Consider the following 19,941-nt stretch of genomic DNA (forward strand, 5'->3'; position numbering starts at 1 on the left):
GACACTAAACTGCTTAAAACTGATCTGAGATAACCTGGTGCCCTAGTTACATTGAAATGGTATGTACATAGCTCAGAGCATGGGATGCAAGCAGCAGAGAGCGTGTGTGTGTTATTGCTTAGTGAATATTGCAGTGGTGATCCTGGTGAATTGAATTGTGAGCAAATGGGTGACAGTAAAATTACGGCATTGCTGGCGTTTTGGAAGTACTGTTTTTTTAAATTGCCAGTGTTACATGGGTTTAAGAGATTATTTTCATATAGTTCAGGAGTTATCACCTGTGTAAGTCCTCACTTGTGACATCTGTAACTGCTAAGCATTTTTGTCTAGCCTGTCTTTAATGTTGACCTTTTTTGCTTTACTTGAGATACATACCACACTTCATAGTTCGTAATACAATAGTGAGTAAGGTTTGAAGGCTGAAATACTTACTCTTTTCCCTCTTTGATATATGTGCCATGTTACAGCACTTGTTCTTCCAAAACAACTCCAACCCTACAACTGGTTTTACTTAACACACTTATCTTAAAACTCTGTAATTGGGAAAATTGCCTTCCCCCACCCCCCATTAGATATAAACTGGTGTTTGTATATAGCAACTTAGTAAGGTCTCTGCTTTGGTGTACTGCATTCACTTGAAAATGCAGTTTACATTGGTGTCTAGTAAGGTGTTTAAATATTAGATTACTTTTGTCCCAAATTTTCTGCCCTTTTTGCGGGGAGTTGAAAAAGTACAGGAGTGGGTAGTTCTAAACTGTCAAGCTGTGAGGGGAACATGTTTGAAATGTAACTTGCGACTAGATTCAAGATATTTCTTCAGTTTTTCAAAGGAAAAGGCTGTGGCATTCAGGCCTTTTGGCTAACTCCTGTATATTTGTTTAGATACGTACATCCTCGTTCTTGTAATATGTCAGTATGCTTCAGAAGTACATGAAGCATACCAAACCTTCAGGAAGTGGTTCATTCTTGCTTTGTCAGTCTTATGCTATTTTAAGGACATGTTGCATTTTTGCTAGTATGTCTGTATTTTAAAGTTACTGTAGAGCTTAATTAATATTAGTGATATTCATTCCATAATTGTGAGCTACCCTGTAAAACTCTGACTTGGCTCTGCTGCATAGTAGCAGAGGGTTTGTTTGCTGTCCTTATTGCAGAAAATCACCTAGTCTCTTTAAATATCCATTAACTAAGCTTACAAGTCCTAAAGAATAAATACTGAAATACTGAATTTGGGCACACTTTCAAGATTCCCTACAGAATGTCTTTTGTAGCTGACTACAGGCTGCCAAATTCTGCTCTTAATAAAAGCTTCCTTAGGGCTGCCTGGCCATATTGGTTGTATACAGGTCAACTATAAAGGCAGTGACTTTTGTTTTGCCATAATTGTCAGTAACTGACTCTGGCTACGTGATAAACATATAATTTGGTTAAGAAAGGAATGATCCCAGTTTGCTTCTTAAAAATGCTACCTAGATGCAACCAGGCAGCATTTTTGCTTGAAGGTACTGCCCATATGCTGGAAGTGATTAATTTTTCTTGTTCCTCATCTGGCCAGTCAGATCAGCATTTCTTCTGCGTACGCATGTACTGAAGTTCTTAACTGTGGTCACTGATGAAAAAGCACAGTTTTGACTTTCTGCTGCATGCTGTGGGAAAACAAGTAAGCTTGGAAAGGATGTGACAATGCTGACTACAATGCACTTTTGAATGTGACTTTTGGTTGAAATTACTGAGATTTTTACATCACTCCTGAAATTTCAATCTAAACTGCTTGATTTTCATGTGAAATGCAACTTTAACACTTAAATATAGCAAAGCTTTACTGTTACTTTTGAAGGGAGAATATGCTTTGAAGTGAGATGTTCAGCAAATGAGTGGTGTGCTCTGGTGGCATGAAGCTCAGTTTACTTAAGCATGTTGTAGGAGCTAAGTTTTTTGCAAACTTAGTTTATAAATTCTTGTATAAAAGGTTGGATTTTAATTTTTCATTTCCCAATGACACATCAAAATAAACTGTAACTGCACTATTAAAACAGCAGGGAATACTCCATAGCAACTGGTGGAGTCAAGTTTACATTGGATTGCAGTTGTGAAGGGATTCTCAGTCCCATTCCTGAAGCTTGAAGCGGTGTATGTTCATAGATGACTTTACGGAGCCTGCATCCAGCATTTCTTGTGTATGGGGCCGAGACTGGAAACTTGAGAAAGCACACTTTTCAAATGCAATTCAGTTGTCTTCTCAGGAGCCCTGAATTTATTAATTTGGGTATCGTGCTGTCATTAAGATGCAGAACCATCTTGGCATTTGGTGCTTTCAAATTTTGGGCTGTTAGTTCACTTCTAGCATGAGGGAATATCACTCCAGTCTTCCCTGATTCTTGAATAGTGAGGGGAGAGTGAGTGTGGCCTATGAAAAATAGAGTTCAAACATTAGTGGCAGACATTGGAGTGAATTACCCCCAAAATTTTGCTTTCTTAAAAATTAATGAAATGTGAGGAGGAGTGACTAAAAATTTGTAATACCTGATGTCAGGTATGATTTTTCCTATTGGATTGGCTTTTTGTTGCCCTTTGGGATATACTGTAGAATATATTTAGTCTTAGTAGGTGGTCTCACCAGTTTGGCATTTTGCTGTTTTGAAGAAATATGTGGTGGTGTTTTGGGGTTTTCCAAGATAAAATATTTTTAAATTCATAGCTGTTGGTATTTCAGGTTTTTATGGTAATCCATGAAATAGTAGAGTTTATAAAAATTATCTGTGTCCAAAATGTAAGTTGTAGAATAGATAAACTGAATATTAAATTTGCATTAAAACAATACTTCAGGTTATTTAAAATGTGTGGAAACAAACCCTTAATGTGTTCATTTTCAATGGGATAGATTTAATAGGTCTTTTCCATCTCAAACTTCCTTAAATTGAAACTTGGACGTATTCATATTTAATGACCTAAGTCTGTCTTCTAAAAGCAGGAAGTTTTTTTCAGAAGAGCATTTTAGAACAGCAACCATTCCTTCCTAATTTGAAGGAACAATTCAGAAAAGCTTGGAGTTCACAAATAAGCATAGTATACTTACAGGTAAAACCATTTACAAAATGCTTTCATATAGTGATTATTTTATGCCCACATCACATTAAAAGAAAAAACCCCACATCTTTATGTGGGCATGTAAATGTGGGTAAGAACTAACTGATTTGTATGGATTCCCCTAAACAGAGAACAAAATGCTTATAATGAGGTATGAGATTCAAAGGAACTTAACTGTGTTACTGCATACACATGTTGATAAGGTTTTTCCATTTATTTTGGTGAATGGCTTGTCTAGAGCTTGTATTGTTCCTAGTTTTACTAGCGTGCTTTTTATGTCTTAATTTCTGTAGAGTAAAGCCTAGCTGTATAATTGGATTGAATTTACATGCTAACTGTATGCGGGACGTGAAGTGCTTGACTTGAAAGAAGCGCAGTGAGAATAAAGATGATGTTCTTGCCTTGAATTTCTCAGTAAAAAAAAATGTGTAGAACCTTGAGAAAAAGTGTGAAGGGTCTTGTATGTAAATGGAAAAAAGATGGGGGAGGGGGAATAAAGGAGGAATAAAGTAATAAAAATGGGAGATACACGGTTTACTTTTCTATCTCCGGTAGATTCACAAAAATAAAGCTTGTTATACATGAAAACCGTTAACTAATTTTTAATAGAAAATACGGAAGTACCAGTTACATGAATGTCTTGGATGTTTTAAACTTGATGAGTTTAGTGGTGTGCAGATGGCCAAGGACAAAAAACCTGAAATGAATTAATATTCTAAAAATATTTTAATATTCATGGATTGTAAAGTGGGGGCACTGTAGTTGGATGTTTCTTCTATGGTGGTGTTATGAAATCATTCTGTAGAATTTGATTTTTGTGACTGAACGCAGCCACTGCATACAGCATACACACCTCATGTTGTTGTAAGTACGAACCAGCTGATTTTAACATTGTTAGCCTTCCATCAAACCCATGACAATCCTGTCTTGCATTTACATCTCATAGCCAGAGGAGCACCAAACAAAAATTTAGTAATTGTGTGGTAGGATTAAGGTATTTTCATCAGGTTTTCCCCTTAATTTCACTGTATTTATTTATGTGAAAGGAAGAAAAAAATCTATTCTCAGTGACTATTTCGGGAAAGAATCCCACACAAAACACACCCCCCCCACACCCCCCCCCCCCAAAAAAAAACACCCAAAAAACCACACCAACACCCCCCCCCTGCCAAAGAAACCCAAAACCACCAAAAAGCAACTAACCAACAAAACACTCTTTCCCAAATAGCCCCCCCCATTGCCAACCCCTGCCAAGCGAAACAGATTTTCCTTCATTAGATAACCACATATACTTAAGCAGGGTAGGAAACCACAAATATGTAAGCAATTTGGAAGAGGAAATGTAATCTAAAAAGATGTAAACCCCACGATGATTTATTGTAACTTTCTTTGGAGCTGTTTGCTCTTAGTGTTTAGGGCATTTTAATGTTTCTTTTTTAAAAAAAGGGGGTTTTCCCATTCATTATTTGCTGTAAAAGCATTTATTTTGCAGTGCTTTTACTAAGTTTGACATATTTTTATTTAGTGAAAACTGCAGGAAAGAACCCTGCATAAACCAGCTGTCACAGTACTGTAGAATGCAGCTGTGAACTGCTGGCAGGAGGTAGTCTTTTAAGCTGCTTACGAATTACTTAATGTATGCTAATGGAAAAGTTAAATTTTTTTGTGTAGAATTATACTGCAATACATGCATTGCTGCATATAGGCATAGCCCTTTGCCCTCATTGCTGCTTGGTCATGGTTCCTGCCTGCTTTGTGCCACCCTTGCATCTCTGTGCCCATGCAGTGAGCAGGGTAAAAAATATCCTAGTGAAAATTCTGCTCTATTCTGCTCATTTCATTGTGGAAGGAAAGAACACCAAGGAGTGGGCAGTACAGCAAGACTTTTCTTGGCTGTGTCGATTCAGGTTAATTTGGGCTGACTCTGCAGCATGCCACGTAGAGTGTAGTTGCATGTACTTTCTCATTAAGTGAGTTTGGATGACTTTTCAGTACTTCTTAGAAATACATAATTTAGAACAAATAGAGAAGAACTGTGCTGAGGGCTTTAAGATGTCTGAATAGCGCAGTTATGTTTTATGTTCTTAGTGATGACCCAAGAGGACAAGTATTTGAAATAATGAAGAAAAACCCATACACTAAAATGTTGAGTCAAATTATATGTGAGCTTGATCTGTCTGTTCACTTTCTGCAGTTGCCAAGAAGGTTGCATGCAAGCCAGTAAAATACGGAAAATAACGTTCTTCATGATTTCGCCAGGAAAGATGATATACACAGTTGCTTTAGAGAAGCAAGACTGTTCAAGTGTACTTTTTCTTGGGAAAAAATATGTACCACAATTACAAGATGGAAAATACTGTCTTTTAAAATGCTAACTTTCTCATTTTTTGATACACTAGCACTGCGTTGTTCCATATATTATGCTTCACTTTTAAGGGACAGAGCATACAAAAGGTAAGCTGCAGCTCCAGTTTTAATCATCTTCATGTCAAAAAGCCTTTTCTGGAAGGCACAGAAGGAAAAAAATTTCTTTATTAAGAAACAGTAGTTCATCTGCAGTTTTCTTGTAGTGTGGAACATTGTGGTTCTAGAGCTTCCAGCATTTTATCAGTAGCAGTTCCACATCCGACATTTTAAGAACCAGAGCTGTGCCAAATAATACAAATGAAGTTTTTGCCTTAGTTTGTGAAGAATGTAACTACTACATTTCAAAACCTGAATGTTCAGATTTTTGAAAGGAGATGTATGAAATAATTGTTTTATATTGAATTACTAGTTTAAAAATGAAAAACATGTCACCTCGGCAGTTGGGATGGTTGTGCTTTTATACCTGTTTTGGTGTATGTGCCGGTTTATCATTGCCATGTTATGCTTTGTATAGTTTTTGTAATACCACTTCATGCATGTTCCACATCATTCTTGCATCGTAGCTGTGTACAGTTTCATATTTTATTCACACTGCTGAATGTGAATATCTGTAGAAGGGGGTACTAGAGCATTTGTTTGGTATTATGTAAACTTGGGGGGGTGGGGTTAGTTGCTAAGCTTGCTTTCTGTTTTGTGTTTGCTCTGCATGTTTAGTGCACCATATACTTTTTCCATTACAAATGGGGGAAAAAGTGGCAAGTTACGAAGACGTACTTCTTAGGAAAGTCAACATAAGTCCGGGATACCTCTTACAGCTTCCAAAATGACAGCTGGCTCAGGAGAATAAAATCACTTTATATACTTTCATGTATGTTTACTTCTAGATTTTTTTTTTTACCTGCTTATCGCCCACTTCAGTATTAATGGTGAAGATAAAGAAAATAGTTCACTTTCCATGGATAATCTGGTTTTAATCACAAGTATATGTACAAGACAGTAAATTAATCACAAATGACTTGATGTTTGCTATGAATAGTACTGTATCTCCCCAAGTTGTATTAAACATAAAAAAAAAAAAAAATAGTTTGAGTTTCATCATTTTTGAAGTGAAGCTTTAAAAATTATATTGAGTATTCAAAGCCAGACCACAGGAGGGTGGTGTGGGGGGATGTGTGGGAGGGGTGGAGGGACGTGTTATGTTACTGGGCATGCATCTTTTTAAATTGGGGCCACTGTGCAAAATGTTGCTGTGAACACTTAACAAGAAATGTTGTCTTGTTTTACCCAGTTATAAGTTTCAATCCATTGTTGGCGTCTTAAAAATACAATTGGTTAGGTTAGGCAGATGTACTTTACTGTGGATATTGGCATGTATTATGAAATCATTAGAAACAGGATAATTTGAGTGATGGTAGTTACTGAAGACTGATAATATGTTGTGCCTTTAAGCCTAGTTGGATAAAAGCTGATCTTTAGCATTTTTCTTACTACGTTGGAAATGAATTATTTCATGTATCTTTTTCTTCTTCCAGATAACCATAAACCTGAATTTCCCAAGTGTGTGATAGTTTTGGAAAATACGGATTTTAAAACTGCCCAGAATCTTAATACTACATTTACACTTCTGGTTTATTGCTGTAGTAGTGACAGAAGTACTCAGGGTTTGACAATCTTCGTCTAGATTTTTTGGGGATGGTAAGGGAATGATTATGCTGCTTAATTCTTGAGGTCTCAGGTAGGAAAACTGGTAATGTAGAATCTTCATATAAATGTAAAAAAAACCAAAATTGTTAAAAAAAAAAAAAAAAAAAAATCCGGTATCTTCAAAACTGCCCACTGTCAAGGAAGCTGAACGATGTATCTTTGAAAGAAGGTGGGAAAGCTTTATTTTACCAGAGGTGTTACGTATTTATGAAGTATTTGAACTCTAAACCTTTCACTGGTCTCATATTGAGGGCATTGACTCAACCCTAACTTTATTAGCATTACGGTGACAATTCTGCAAGCTTCTGCAAAACTTTAGAAGTTATGTGAGTAACAAAACGTACTGAATATAGGATTGGGTCAGATCATTCATCTTTGAAGACTCTCTAGCTTGCTCCTGTGTATCCTTATCTGTTCCATTTAGGACTTTGTTTCCTGTTCTGTATTCCAGGTTTTCTTTAACGTTTCCTGATGATGTGGAAGATACAACTTTATCTGGGGATTATAATACTAAACTTGATGGAAGTGGGTTAAAGGAAATGATCATATGTCAGAGACACAGTAAAAACAAAAACCAGTTCTTCATGTATTTGGCAAGTCATTGCATACCTCTCCATATGTGTTTTGCTAGTACATGAGTGTCACATATACATTCTTAACCTGATGTGTTGCTGAAAAGATTTATGGCTCTTCCTGAGGGGAAATAAAAAAACTTTGGTCTGGATTAATTTAATATTAAAATTTCTTTTGTATAAATTAGTTGACAATAATTGCAGAATACATGACAACTTAAAATAATAGATGGGTACCTTTTCTTGACTCACAGGTGTGTAGAAATACTAATAGGGAAAAGTAAAAGTGAATCAGTACTCTTCATGTATTTACAGATAGGGGAGTTAGTAATGTAGAAAAGAATGAAGATGTGGTTTGACCTCATCTTTCAGTCTCTCTTCTGAAAATCTGGACGCTGCCATAGGATTAAAACCCCCCAGTATGACTTGATAAACTTATCTAGATAAAAACCATCTAAAATTCTTAAATGTTTTTTTAGAGTTCTGCTATAAATGAAACTATTTCAATGTAAACATGCAAATAATACATGCTTCGGTAGGCAAAAGAAGTCTAAAAGCCTATAGGAGTTACCTATATTTTCCAATTTTTTTAAATCTACATAACCTGAAAGGATCAGAGGTGGGACATTTAATGACATGCAGGGAAAGGCTAAGTATATGAGTCAAATTGTGCTGGGAAAGAACTGCAGCTCAAATATGTCTAACTTAGTGTGCCAGTAGAGGCCTTCTGCCAGGATTCGAGAGCTCCTGGTTAAATGTAAATGCTGGCAAAAATATGGTTCTGCACTAATTGCAGGAAAATGACATCTTTACCTTGATTGTGACAAAATAAAAAAAGTAATTATCTTGCCACAGAGATGAGTGGTTGAACACTTGTACCTGAGGTTGCTTGTCTGCTCATAGAGTGCATGTACAGCTCCAGGACTGTCAGCCTTCCCAGGACTTGGAATATCATAGTGCCTTTGGTTGTTCTGGTAGCTGCTTTAGCTGTCTCAGTTAATCAAGTTCCTTTATGGCTACAAAGGTGCTTTTCAAAGTCTTCGTCTCTTCTCCTCACCTAATTTCAGTTGCACAGTGGTAGCTGCTGCAGTTGGGGTTTGAGGGTAGTCTGGCCGTAGAGCACTTAAATAAGTATTTGCTCTTGCCAGCTACAGTGGTCTTAGTTTACTCCTTTTCAGTTACTGCAATGCGCTCGCAAACATTAATTTTCCTGAATTACAGATGTGGTGTTCTCAGCCAGGCACTGATCTGAGCAAAGGCTTAAGAAATACTATATGCAAGTTTTCAAAAAATGCAAACTGGTTACACCCAGATTCCTTTGATAATTCAAGATTTGTTATGGAAAGTGAATGTTGGATGATTATTTCAGTCTTATTCCCTCATTTTGTAATAAAGAAGCAAAGACCTGGTTTTACCTCAATGTGATGAGTTTCATCTTTAAGCTACTTGGATATCTGCATTTATTTTAGCTTGCACATGGTGTAAAATAGAATCGCTCAAAATTCATGCATAAATATACCCTGTCAGAGCATACTCAGCAATCAGATGATGATCAGATGCAAAATTTTGCAGAACTCTGAGAAAGTAAGTTGGTGGAAAGTTGTAAAATAAGATGGAAATGAAGTTAAGAACAAGGTTGAGCAGAATAGGAGAGCAGACAGCTCTTTTTAAAATGGTCTGTGAAAAGTAGTGAAAGAATCTGGTAACAAGTAACTGTTCTGTTAACCTTTCAAAGAAATTGATGTATCATTCACTATACAGAACTTCGTTTTGAAATGTGGACTTTGTTGGAGAAGCTGCTGCTTACTTATAAAGAGTTTCTTTTTCAAAACATAGCAAATAATATAGTGTGTTAAGAGTGAGTGTTTTTTCATTGTGTACATCAAAAGCCACAAACAGGTAACATAAATAACGACTTACATGTTGTAGTTTGTGTTCATAACCATTTTCTTATTAATGTGTTGATATTTACAAATTGGATACCTGACATAATTTTGATAACTTCTTTTAAATGCATATTTTTAATGTGAGAATTGTAGTGTGACCTTATATCTTGAAATCTGAACGAAATGCGAAAAATAGTGCCAACAGCCAGTCGCTTTGATTTGAGATACTTTAGTCTTGAATGTGATGCCAAGTAATTGTATATAAGAAGATAACAAAAGGAAGTTCACTCTTTTGTGCCATGTGGTCTTGGTTTAGTTCTGTGCAAACATGGTTTCATCATTAGGCCTTTGTACTTCGTTCTCAAGTGAAGAAAGTTGTAGACAAGTGGAGTGTCACATACGAAGAGGGGGATAGGTGGTGGAAGAGTTAATTTTAGTAGTATTCCTAACACACACTGAGATGCCCAATAGTTAAATCTGTTACTCAAACTTGAAATTACTCCTAATATTGTGCTTTTTGGTCCTCTTCATTACGTGTTAGTAGGTGCTTCCTTAGCTGTGCATATATGAGAGCTGAGGCTTAATGCTTTTTTAAATGTTTGATATCTACTTAGCTATTTCACTTCAGGTAGGAAAAACAGGTTTATCTTGCAGGTAGTAGCCACTTTCTCTAAAATAAGGAATGTAAAATGGTACAGGAAAGTTGAGATAAATCTTGGTGCAGCATCAGCAATATGTCCAGTTGAGTAAGGAAAGGACAAAAAGCAAAGTTTGAATCCCAGCTTGCTAGGCAATGAAGTTTGTACAACAGTAGCAAGTAGAGAATCTGTGCTCTTTGGTTTTGTGCAGTTCAGCTCCCTACGTATTCTGCCTTAAAAATTCTCATGAGTTCCTTGGTGGCGTTACACATAACTTCTAGCCCAGGTCTGAATAGTAACCTGCTTAGACTGGGCAAGTGCATGCTTGACCTGCTGCCAGGACTAGTTATGTCATACTGAAACATCTATAAATGCCTTCATCTCTATAGTAAAGCACAAGTTTTCATGAAAAATGGTACCTTTATTGAACATTGCTTTATGGTTTGGGTTTTGTTTTTTTTTTTTTTTAACAGGTAAGTATTTATGTCAGTAGACTGATGTGTGATAGCATTTGCAGGATACCCTGCTGTTTATTAATGCTGTTCTGTTGTCTTTGTGCTGAAATAGCTTCCATTTTCTGTGTATTTCAAATCTAATGTAAGATTTTTTTCCTAACAAATACGGCTTCGTTATGGTGGAAGATAGAAGTTGGTATTAGTATTGTCATGAAGTAATCAGAGCTAAAAATTGTCAGCAGAGTTAGTACAGGAAGGAAATTGCTGGACTGCACAATGAATGGTTGAATCTTTTGACAGGACCAGAGGCAGTGGTCAAACTGAAGCACAGGAGTCTCTGTCTGAACATCAGGAAACAAGTTTTTAATGTGAGGGTGACCAACCACTGGTTCAGATTGGCCAGGGATGTTGTGGCGTCTCCATCCTTGGAGATACCAGAAGCTGTCTGGACATAGTCCTGGGTGATCATGGGTGTCGGCTATGAAGTGGCCCTGCTTGAGCAGGGAGTTGGACCAGGTGATCTCTAGAGGCCCCTTCCAACCATTGTTCTGTTACGTAAATAAAGCTTTATTGAAAAAAAAAAAAAACCAACTTAAAAAAAACTTTATTGAACTGCATATGAGTTAACATTAAAGTTCTGTTATATGCTTAGGTATTTGAATGCTTCCTTACTCAGTTTCGTTTCAACATAGATGTATCTATTGCTTAGTGTTGTTAAATTTTACATTTTCAAATGAAGCAGTTCAAAGATGAAAGCTCTTGGGGTGAATCTTGAGTTGTTGCTCTTTCATAAAGACCGTGTGACCACAGCTTGCCCTGCCCTTTCCCCCAGCACAGTCTTACGGCTTCAGAGATTTTAGTCCCACAAAGATAATCAATTCAGCTGTCATTATTTTGGAAGAGGAGGTTAGGACACTGGCCTAACTTGGCATCTGCTTCAAAAATAACAGGTAAGGAATCCTACAGGAGGGAATGGGGAGCATTGTGTAAAGTTGGGTAAAGCAGCATTGCTAACGCCTCAGAAGTAAATGCATGGTGTATTAGTTTTACAATTCCTTAGGAATGTTGGCTTGTTTTTTCAATTGGATGAAGTTTGGTTTATGCATAATCTAGGGAAGTTTCCCTTGAAACTAGATATCCCCCCCCCCCCCCCAGTTTTTAGAAGATGCAAAATATCCTCAAACTAGTTAGGTCATCACATTTCAACTACATATGTGTTTTTCTATAGTAGAAACTTTATGCTGATTTTCTGCAGTCTTAAAACTGTAAAATCTTGTAAAACTCTTGGGCTTTGCCTGAACACATTTTTGCTACTTTAAAACAATTTTTAAAATATTTTGAAATCAAACTAAAAGGATATTGATGAAACTATGCCTATTTAAATGCATCTAAATTTTTTTTTTGTAGTTCTCTTGTCTTCGATTGCACAGTTGTAAACTTGTTTGCACAGTGTGCAGTGCAGTGACGTCTGGTGTCCTGGCTTTCCTTAAAGCACTAGAGCAATACTGCTACTGTTTAACCCTTTGGTAGCTGTGCTGGTTTAACCATATCTCATTTACAGCAGATTCTCTACATTTGTTTCAAACTCAGTACATAAACAAGCCATATGTTTCTGCGGTAGGTGAATTCACTCAGTTTCTAGAATCTGACAAATCAAGCTCATGAAATTTTAACTGACTTCTGTAACTTCCAATGCTGAGTGGTAGAGCAGTTTCAGATGCTTTTCATCTGTAAGGTTTCTCAAGTTTTCTTTGTTAATTGGTGAAGTCACACCTATAAATTGTCAATTCTAGGTGAAAGAGGTGAGGGTTAAAGGTTAGACCCTTGCTGCTTCAACGGTTTTCTACTACTTAGTTTTTCTATTATAGAAGGTTCAAGAATTTCACATCTGTGTAACAGGATATGTGAGTGCTGAGAAAATAATGCTGTTAACTTGGATATTTTTCCAAGGTGGTTGGCATGAACAAAATTAATAGAAATGTGAACATCAGAAGACGTTGCTGCTGCATTAAAGACAGCAGATGTAGAATGGATAATTAGGAAAATCACTAACTAACCAGCTGTTCTGGTATTGTAGACTCCTCTACATGGGAATGTTCGTGAGCAATATAGGGGAGAGGGCTATATTCAAAAGTACAGGATTGAGTTGCTGTTTCATATAGGATTATTTTAATGACTTTGCAGCCTCACAGCTCAAAATTTGCAAAAATATATATGTATTATGAAAATATAACACTTTATACTGTGCAGTAGAATCCTCAGTGATGTTAAGAAGTTAAAGACTTCATTCCTTTCTGCTGATCAAATCCAGACTTCTTTGAAGTGGTAGGAAATCTCTTTTTTTTACCCCCAGAAATAGATCCTCATTTCATATTAAATGCATGATCTTACGTCTAGGAACATAACTTGTAAATAAGCAATTTTGGTTAAATTTATGAAATACCAATTTCAGGGTCTTCAAATTCAGACCTTGCTTAAGATACAGAGGTACACAAAAATCTTTGTCCTTTCTGTGGCAGCTTGGAGCTTGTTGCGTGTAGCAGTTCCTCATTGAAAAGACAGTAGTGGAGTACTCTGTCAAAGCTGAGAATGTGTTACTTGAGACAGGTTGTACTGAAGAGCTGTTTTTTCAATTTTCCTTGATAATGGCTCAGTATATGCACAGTATCACTCGGCTTGTGCATGATGCATGTGTTCATCTCTGAATAGGCATGTTTATCATGCTGTTTGCCGTTTAGAATATTTCAGATTAATTTTTCTTTGCACCATACCCACTTTGAGCTTTAATTTAAAGGAAAGCTTTATCATATGAATGAAGATGATTCAGAGTATTTTACTTTGAAAGGAACTGTCTGCTGTGTTCCTGCTCTTAGAAATCCCCCTTTTCAGCACGAGCTGCTGGTATACGTTCAGGTCTAACAAAGTAATTAATCATATACAGTAGGGTTTATATAGGGTCAAGAGGTTGGAAAGATGTTACTTTTTTGTGGAGAGAGAGTTGTGGAGAAGTTGTTACTGGCTGGTTTTAGGGATTGTCTTCAAAAACATAGTAGATTTATTTGGCTACAGTTATGTCATTAATATCTACCAGTTGCCAGGATTATGGCTCACTGCTTTCTCTTCAGTAAATCTGGCTGGCCAAGAAAGAGAAGGTAGCTGGAAACTGGACTTTGTTGGGCCTTTGGAGGTTTTAGCCCTGCTGGTTTTAGATGGGGGGAGTGGGAGGGAGAAGGAAAGCCTAATTGTTAAGGTCTTTTGATTATTTTTTTTCATAATGCTAAAATACAGACTGACAGATAAGCAGTTCGTAATTGTAGCTTCCCTTTAACATGGGTACATGCTTCTCAATAGCTGAATTAGTTTCCCCATGTGGAGGTGATGTCCCAGGAAATGGATATTTGTCCAGATGAAAACTCCAGCCTTGTTCCCACAGCTGACAGTCATCACTATGGCCGTTACTGCATTTCACCTGCTAAATTATTTAAATACTAGCCCTTGAAAAATTACAGCTCTAGTTACAAAGAGTTAGAGGCTGTGCTCTTTGTATATGCTTTAGGAATAAAGTATCCATCTTGTGGAACGTCTGTTATGGATAGAGAACTTTCGAAATTAGATCTGTTGCAAGCTGCACGATGGGGGAAGGGGAATGTGGGATGAAAAGGAAGCAAATAGGTGAATTGATGAATTAACAGCACTTTTAATAGGACTCAGACATTAAAATTGTGCCAACTCTGAAATCATATTTGCTGTGAGCTGCTAGCCTCAGCCTTTTTCCAGCTGTATCTGATAAGGTAAATGTTAACCTTTATTGTAAGTGTCTGTGGTTCTGTGTTGTAATTTGCATGTGTGTCACTCCTGAGTTGCTTTTTGGGCCTGTTCCTGAAGTGAAGCTAGCCTGAAAGGTGCAACCTGTGTGTGGCTTTCAAAAGTAATTCTTCTGTAACAAATACTTTACAGGGTGTGCTCAGCTTTCTGACCATCAAACAGGACCTCAAGATGTTGATAAACTATTTTAAGAAGTCTTCTTAAAGATGTGTATCTGAGAGCATACAGAATTCTTAATCCCTTTGCACTGCTGTAATCGGGTGCTTCCCAGGCAGTCTTCCTCTCTAGAGCCATTTTTTTGTGGCTCCTTGGGTCTGCAACATGTTTCTATGTCTGATTTCCCAGACTGAGTAATGGATTGTGTTAAACCTCTCAAACATTGCAATACTGCCATGCTATTTTAAATCAGAGGTACTTTTGGAGAAGAGGTGATGCAAGTTGAGTGAGGGAGGAAGGAATGTGTGTATATGGGTGAGAGCTGTTTTGAAGCCTGAGTGGCTGGGGCACGGAGCTGTTTGATTTTCAGACACTTTGGATAATTATTTTTCATGTAGACTAGAAAAAGATGCGCAGTTCAAGATGGATAACCCTTATTAAGTTACTGTTTGGGCCTTTTTGAATATAATTACAGTAATGTGTGAATTAATAAATGTAATAGGAATAAAATTATACTCTGACTTGCTGTTTGTTCTTCCAACTGCACTTACTGCAAATGCAAGCAGATCAATAACTTTTAAAATTACAAAATCTTAAACTTTTGCATCAAGTTTCTAATGCATTCAGTATTAAAATGTAATGAAGCTTTTGTGCAGCTCTGTTCTGAGGTGTTGTTCTAAAGTAGGACAACATTTTACTGCAGTTCAGTTGTATTATTTTCATACATAGCTTTGCCTGTTTAAATTATGCTTGTACCACAGCAGCCTGCGGAACAGGGAGGAGACTATTCGTGCTTCCATGCCCTCAGTAGAGTTACATTGAGAGCAGTTAGTTGTCAAGGTTCATCAATAACTGTTGTGTGCAGGGATCCTAATTATTGTAATGGCAGTAGTGTGAGAAGGATTAAAGGTCAGTGTGGCCACATGCACTGACAGGCCTAGAAGACAATGTTGTGTTTGAGATGTTTTAAAAACCCGTGAAAGCTGAATAACTTGGGGCTCTTTGGCACTTAATCTACTTCAGCCAGAAGTATGAAAATCTAGGAACTAGTGAATATTCTTGGAACAGCTGCTTTTTAACTGCTGAGGTAGTAAAATTAAATATAAAACCTTTTGAGAAATCTGTTGTAACAACTGAGTGCTAAGAATGGGTAGAGAATAAATGGGGTTTTTCTGGTAATGTGAAGTTTTATTTCCCTGTGTTATGGGTATTTGAAAAGAGAAGCTTCTATATTTATATATATATAGTTTGAAGTGTCACAGTTATTTACTGTCTTTTTATTTTTTAGGTTGCTGCTAAAATCTTAAAATGTGGATGAAGACTGGCTTGTGCAGAATCCTTCTGCTATCTTACACATACAGCAGGAAATCTAAACAAGGTTTTGTACAAGGTATGTATTAAGAGTATTTGGCTTTATTCAGCAAGTACTGAAATTAGGAGCCCTCTTTTTATGTTCATATTTGTGATATGATGTACAGTAATTCTGCTTTTACACTTCAAGTAATACTTGCTTTCAAATAGTGTAATTCTTTACATAATTTCTGTCATACATTAGCATGTTTTTAAAGGACTTGAAATACATGTACACAGCCTCTATCAGACAGCTCAAAATGTGGTTAGCCATCATGTTTCTTACATCTGAAGCCCATACTGCCACATTAACATGATGCTGTGGCTGAGCTGTTGGATATTATTGATGCATTGCATTCAGAATCCAGTTTATATGATCAGCATTGTAGGTTTTGATTCTGAGCAGTCATTGGGATTAAGCCAGTAGGCTTTGGTATGGAAGGCTGTGTCCGTGTGCTCTTTAAAGCCTGAGATAGAGTTCAGTTTATGTATGTACAAGTAGGTACATACAGTACTACGTACTTGTACACACAGTACGAGTAGGTAGTATCACCCACCCTGGGTGATAAAAGCATCTCTGTGAGACTGACAGATGCTAAGGTTTTAAAGAGTAACTTGATTCTGTAGTTCCAATAGTTCTGTAATTCTAAAATATCAGTTGCTTTTCTAAAGTAAAAATAATTTTAAATGGTGGGATTCATCTGAGATGTGCAGGTTCTACTGATAAAGCTAGAGGCATTTGGGTTAGTTCTCTGTGTGTGTTTGGCCTAGTTAAGTGTATTCAGAGCTGCCGCTATAGTTGTGTTAAATAAGTAAATAGAGAATTAGATATATAAAGAAAAAGATATATTGAGGTATTAATTAATGGCATGTGAAAAATGTCCCTGGCCATGGCAGAGAATCTTCAAAGGTCCCTTCCAACCCAAAGGATTCTGTGATTCTATAGTAGTAGTCTATATCATTAATTGCTAATTTATTTACTGCTAATGAGAGGGGTCCTTTTATTGATTTTCAAGTCAGCTGTTAAATTAAGTGTGGGAAGCAAGCAGTAAAACTTCAGAGAGTCGCATGGGAAATATAAACATGGTGGGGTCCTTTCTCATTCTGTAAAAAGCATGGGAAGAAATCTTTCTGCATTAACACATCTCAGACCATACTGTGAGTTATAACTAATACTGAAAAATTGCCCATATGGTGTTTGATTTCCAAAACCTAAATAGTTCTAAAATTCCTGCCCAAGACAGGCAGAGTCCTGTTATGCTCTCCACACTGTTACTCTCTTCCTGCTATGCCTTCAGATAGAGAGTCGGAGTTTTGCTCCCCTACCTACTCTTCGGGACACCTCAATTAATACATTGTTTGCCAGTCAGACTGGTAGTTACCCTTGCTATTGGAAATCGCCGCTCCCCTGAGCTGTGCAGTGCTAATTCCCATCTCACCTTTGCAGCTGAAGCGGGGGGTGCCTTTCACAGAATCCCAGAATGACTGAGGTTGGAAGGGTGCTATGAAGGTTGTATAATCCACCCCTCTGCTCAAGGCGGGATGTCAGGTAGAGCAGGTTGCCTTGAACTATGTCCATTTGGGTTTGATTTCTACGGAATAGAGACTCCACCACCTCTCTGGGCAACCTGTACCAGTGCTTGGTCACTGCCATGGTTTAACCCCAGCCAGCAGCTCAGCACCACACAGTTGCTTGCTCACTCATCCCTGGTGGGATGGGGTGAGAGAATCAGAAGAGTAAAAGTGAGAAAACTCTTGGGTTGAGATAAAAACAGTTTAACAGGTAAAGCAGAAGCCACACATGCAAGCAAAGCAAAACCGGGAATTCATTGACCACTTCCCATTGGCAGGCATCTCCAGGAAAGCAGAGCTCTGTCACATGAAACCATTACTTGGGAAGACAAATGCTATCACTCCAAAGGTCCCCTCATTCTTCTTCCCCCAGCTTTTATTGCTGAGCATGACCTCATATGGCCTGGAATATCACTTTGGGGTCAGCTGTCCCAGCTGTGTCCCCTCCCAGCTCCTTGTATACTGCAGCCTGCTGCTGGTGGGGTGATGTGAGGAACAGAAGAGGCCTTGTCTCTGTGTAAACACTGCTGAGCAATAACTAAAACATCCCTGTATTGTGTTGCTCAGGTACACGGTTTAGTGGTGGACAGTGTAAGCTTTACAGTTGGAGTCAAAAGGTCTTTTTCAACATAAAATAATTCTACTATTCTGTGTATTATCAACACTGTTTTAATCCCAAATCCAAAACACAGCCCTGTAGTAGCTGCTGTGAAGAAATTTAATTCTATCGCAGCCACAACCAGCACAGTCACCCTCACAGTACAAGTTTCTTGATGTTCACAGGGAACCTCCTGTGTTCTAGTTTGTGCCTGCTGCCTCTGGGCACCACTGGGAAGACTCTGTCATCTTTATGCACTCTAATTAGAAGTTTATACATGTTTGTAAGACTTTTGACCCTCCTTTTGTAGGCTGAACAGTCGCAGCTCTTTGAGGCTTTTTAGAACATGAAAGATGTTCCAGTTCCTCAGTTGTCTTCCATTCACTGAACTCAATCCACTATGTCCACGTCTGTTGTACTGGCAGGCCAACACACAACACTCCAGATGTCTCACCAGTGCTGAACAGAGGGGAAGAATCATCTCTTTCTGTGTGCAGTACAGGATGCTATGGGCCTTCTTTGTGGCCAGGTCACAGTCTTTGCTCATGGTGGTTCCTGGACTTGGTGTTTACCAGGACCCCCACCCAGGTCCTTATCTGTCAGACTGCTTTCCAGCCAGTTGGCCCTAACCTGTCCCAGTGCCTTGGGATGTTCCTCCCCAGGTGCAGGATTTGGTGTTTCCTTTTGATGAACTTTATGAGGTTCTGTTGGCCCGTATCTCCAGGTCCCGTGGATGGTGACATGGCTCTCTAGCACATCAGCCACTCCTCCCAGTTTGCTGTTGTCTGCAAAGTTGCTGAGGGTACACTGTCCCATGGTCTAGGTCCTAAATGAAGATGTTGAAAAGGACTGGCCTCTACTGATTCCTGGGGTACTCTACTATTTACTGGCCTCCAACTGCACTTCATGTCTTTGATCACAATGTTCTGGGCCTGGCTGTTCAGTCTTCAGTCCTACCTCATTGTCCACTTACTGGGCCTGTACTTTATCTGCTAGTCAATGAAAATACTGTGTCAGTGTCAAAAACCATCCTGAAGTCAACATAGACAATATGCACTGGTCTCCTCATGTTGCAGGTTATCTTAAGTTTTACTGAATCTGTATGTATTACGTGTTTGCTTGTGAAACACTATGGGAACATCTTTATTTAAGAAGTTAGCCTTTTTGTTAGCATAGGTTGCTGTGCTGCTTGAAATCTGACTGTGTTGCTTGAGGTCTGTGTTCTCTGTAACATGTTAGTCTTAGTCCTTACTCCCTAGACTGCAACCAAAGCACCTAGGGTCTATTGTATATAGGATGAGTTATTTGACAACCTGGCAAGGTAGATATCTAGCCAGCCATCCTGGCAACAAAATAAGATTAGGGTGTCCTATAGATGAACTATCCTCATTATACTCTTATTATAATACTAAAAACCACACCCACAAAAGACCCTTGTCCAGGTGAAGGCCCTTCCTCCATGCAAACATAACAACAGAAGACATAATAATGTCGAAACGACACAGCAGATACTGGTTATGTGCAAATCACTAACCTATCATTGTAACTGGGAGTGTACTACCTTGTAATTTTTGTGTATAAAGGTAACGATGAAATTGGCATGGGGTGTGCTTGATTTGGGGAAATCCCACCTAGCACCCAGTGCTGCAATAATGCTACATTGGCATTAAGGAGTTTTATTCTCCTGATTTCTGGTCACCTCATCACAGAGGCTGTCAGGTTAGTATTCTT

The 19,941-nt window shown here is 38.0% G+C and overlaps 1 protein-coding gene across 3 annotated transcripts in view; it reads left to right on the top strand.

The window, feature by feature from the left end:
- Positions 1-19,941, top strand: part of PSPC1 (paraspeckle component 1) — a 58,364-nt gene that overhangs the window by 36,005 nt on the left and 2,418 nt on the right. For 2 of the 3 annotated variants that reach the window (XR_010612462.1, XR_010612463.1), the window contains exon 7: positions 15,979-16,080. Coding sequence is in view for 1 of the 3 variants with exons in the window: in XM_065678608.1 (XP_065534680.1) it covers positions 7,610-7,630 (21 nt within the window). In the remaining 2 variants the exon portion in view is untranslated. Of the gene's footprint in view, positions 1-7,609; positions 8,088-15,978; positions 16,081-19,941 lie in introns of those variants that run through there. The other variant, XM_065678608.1, reaches the window with a different exon arrangement.

This window comes from Lathamus discolor, chromosome 4 (genome assembly GCF_037157495.1).
Source record: "Lathamus discolor isolate bLatDis1 chromosome 4, bLatDis1.hap1, whole genome shotgun sequence".
Classification (NCBI taxonomy): Eukaryota; Metazoa; Chordata; class Aves; order Psittaciformes; family Psittacidae; genus Lathamus; species Lathamus discolor.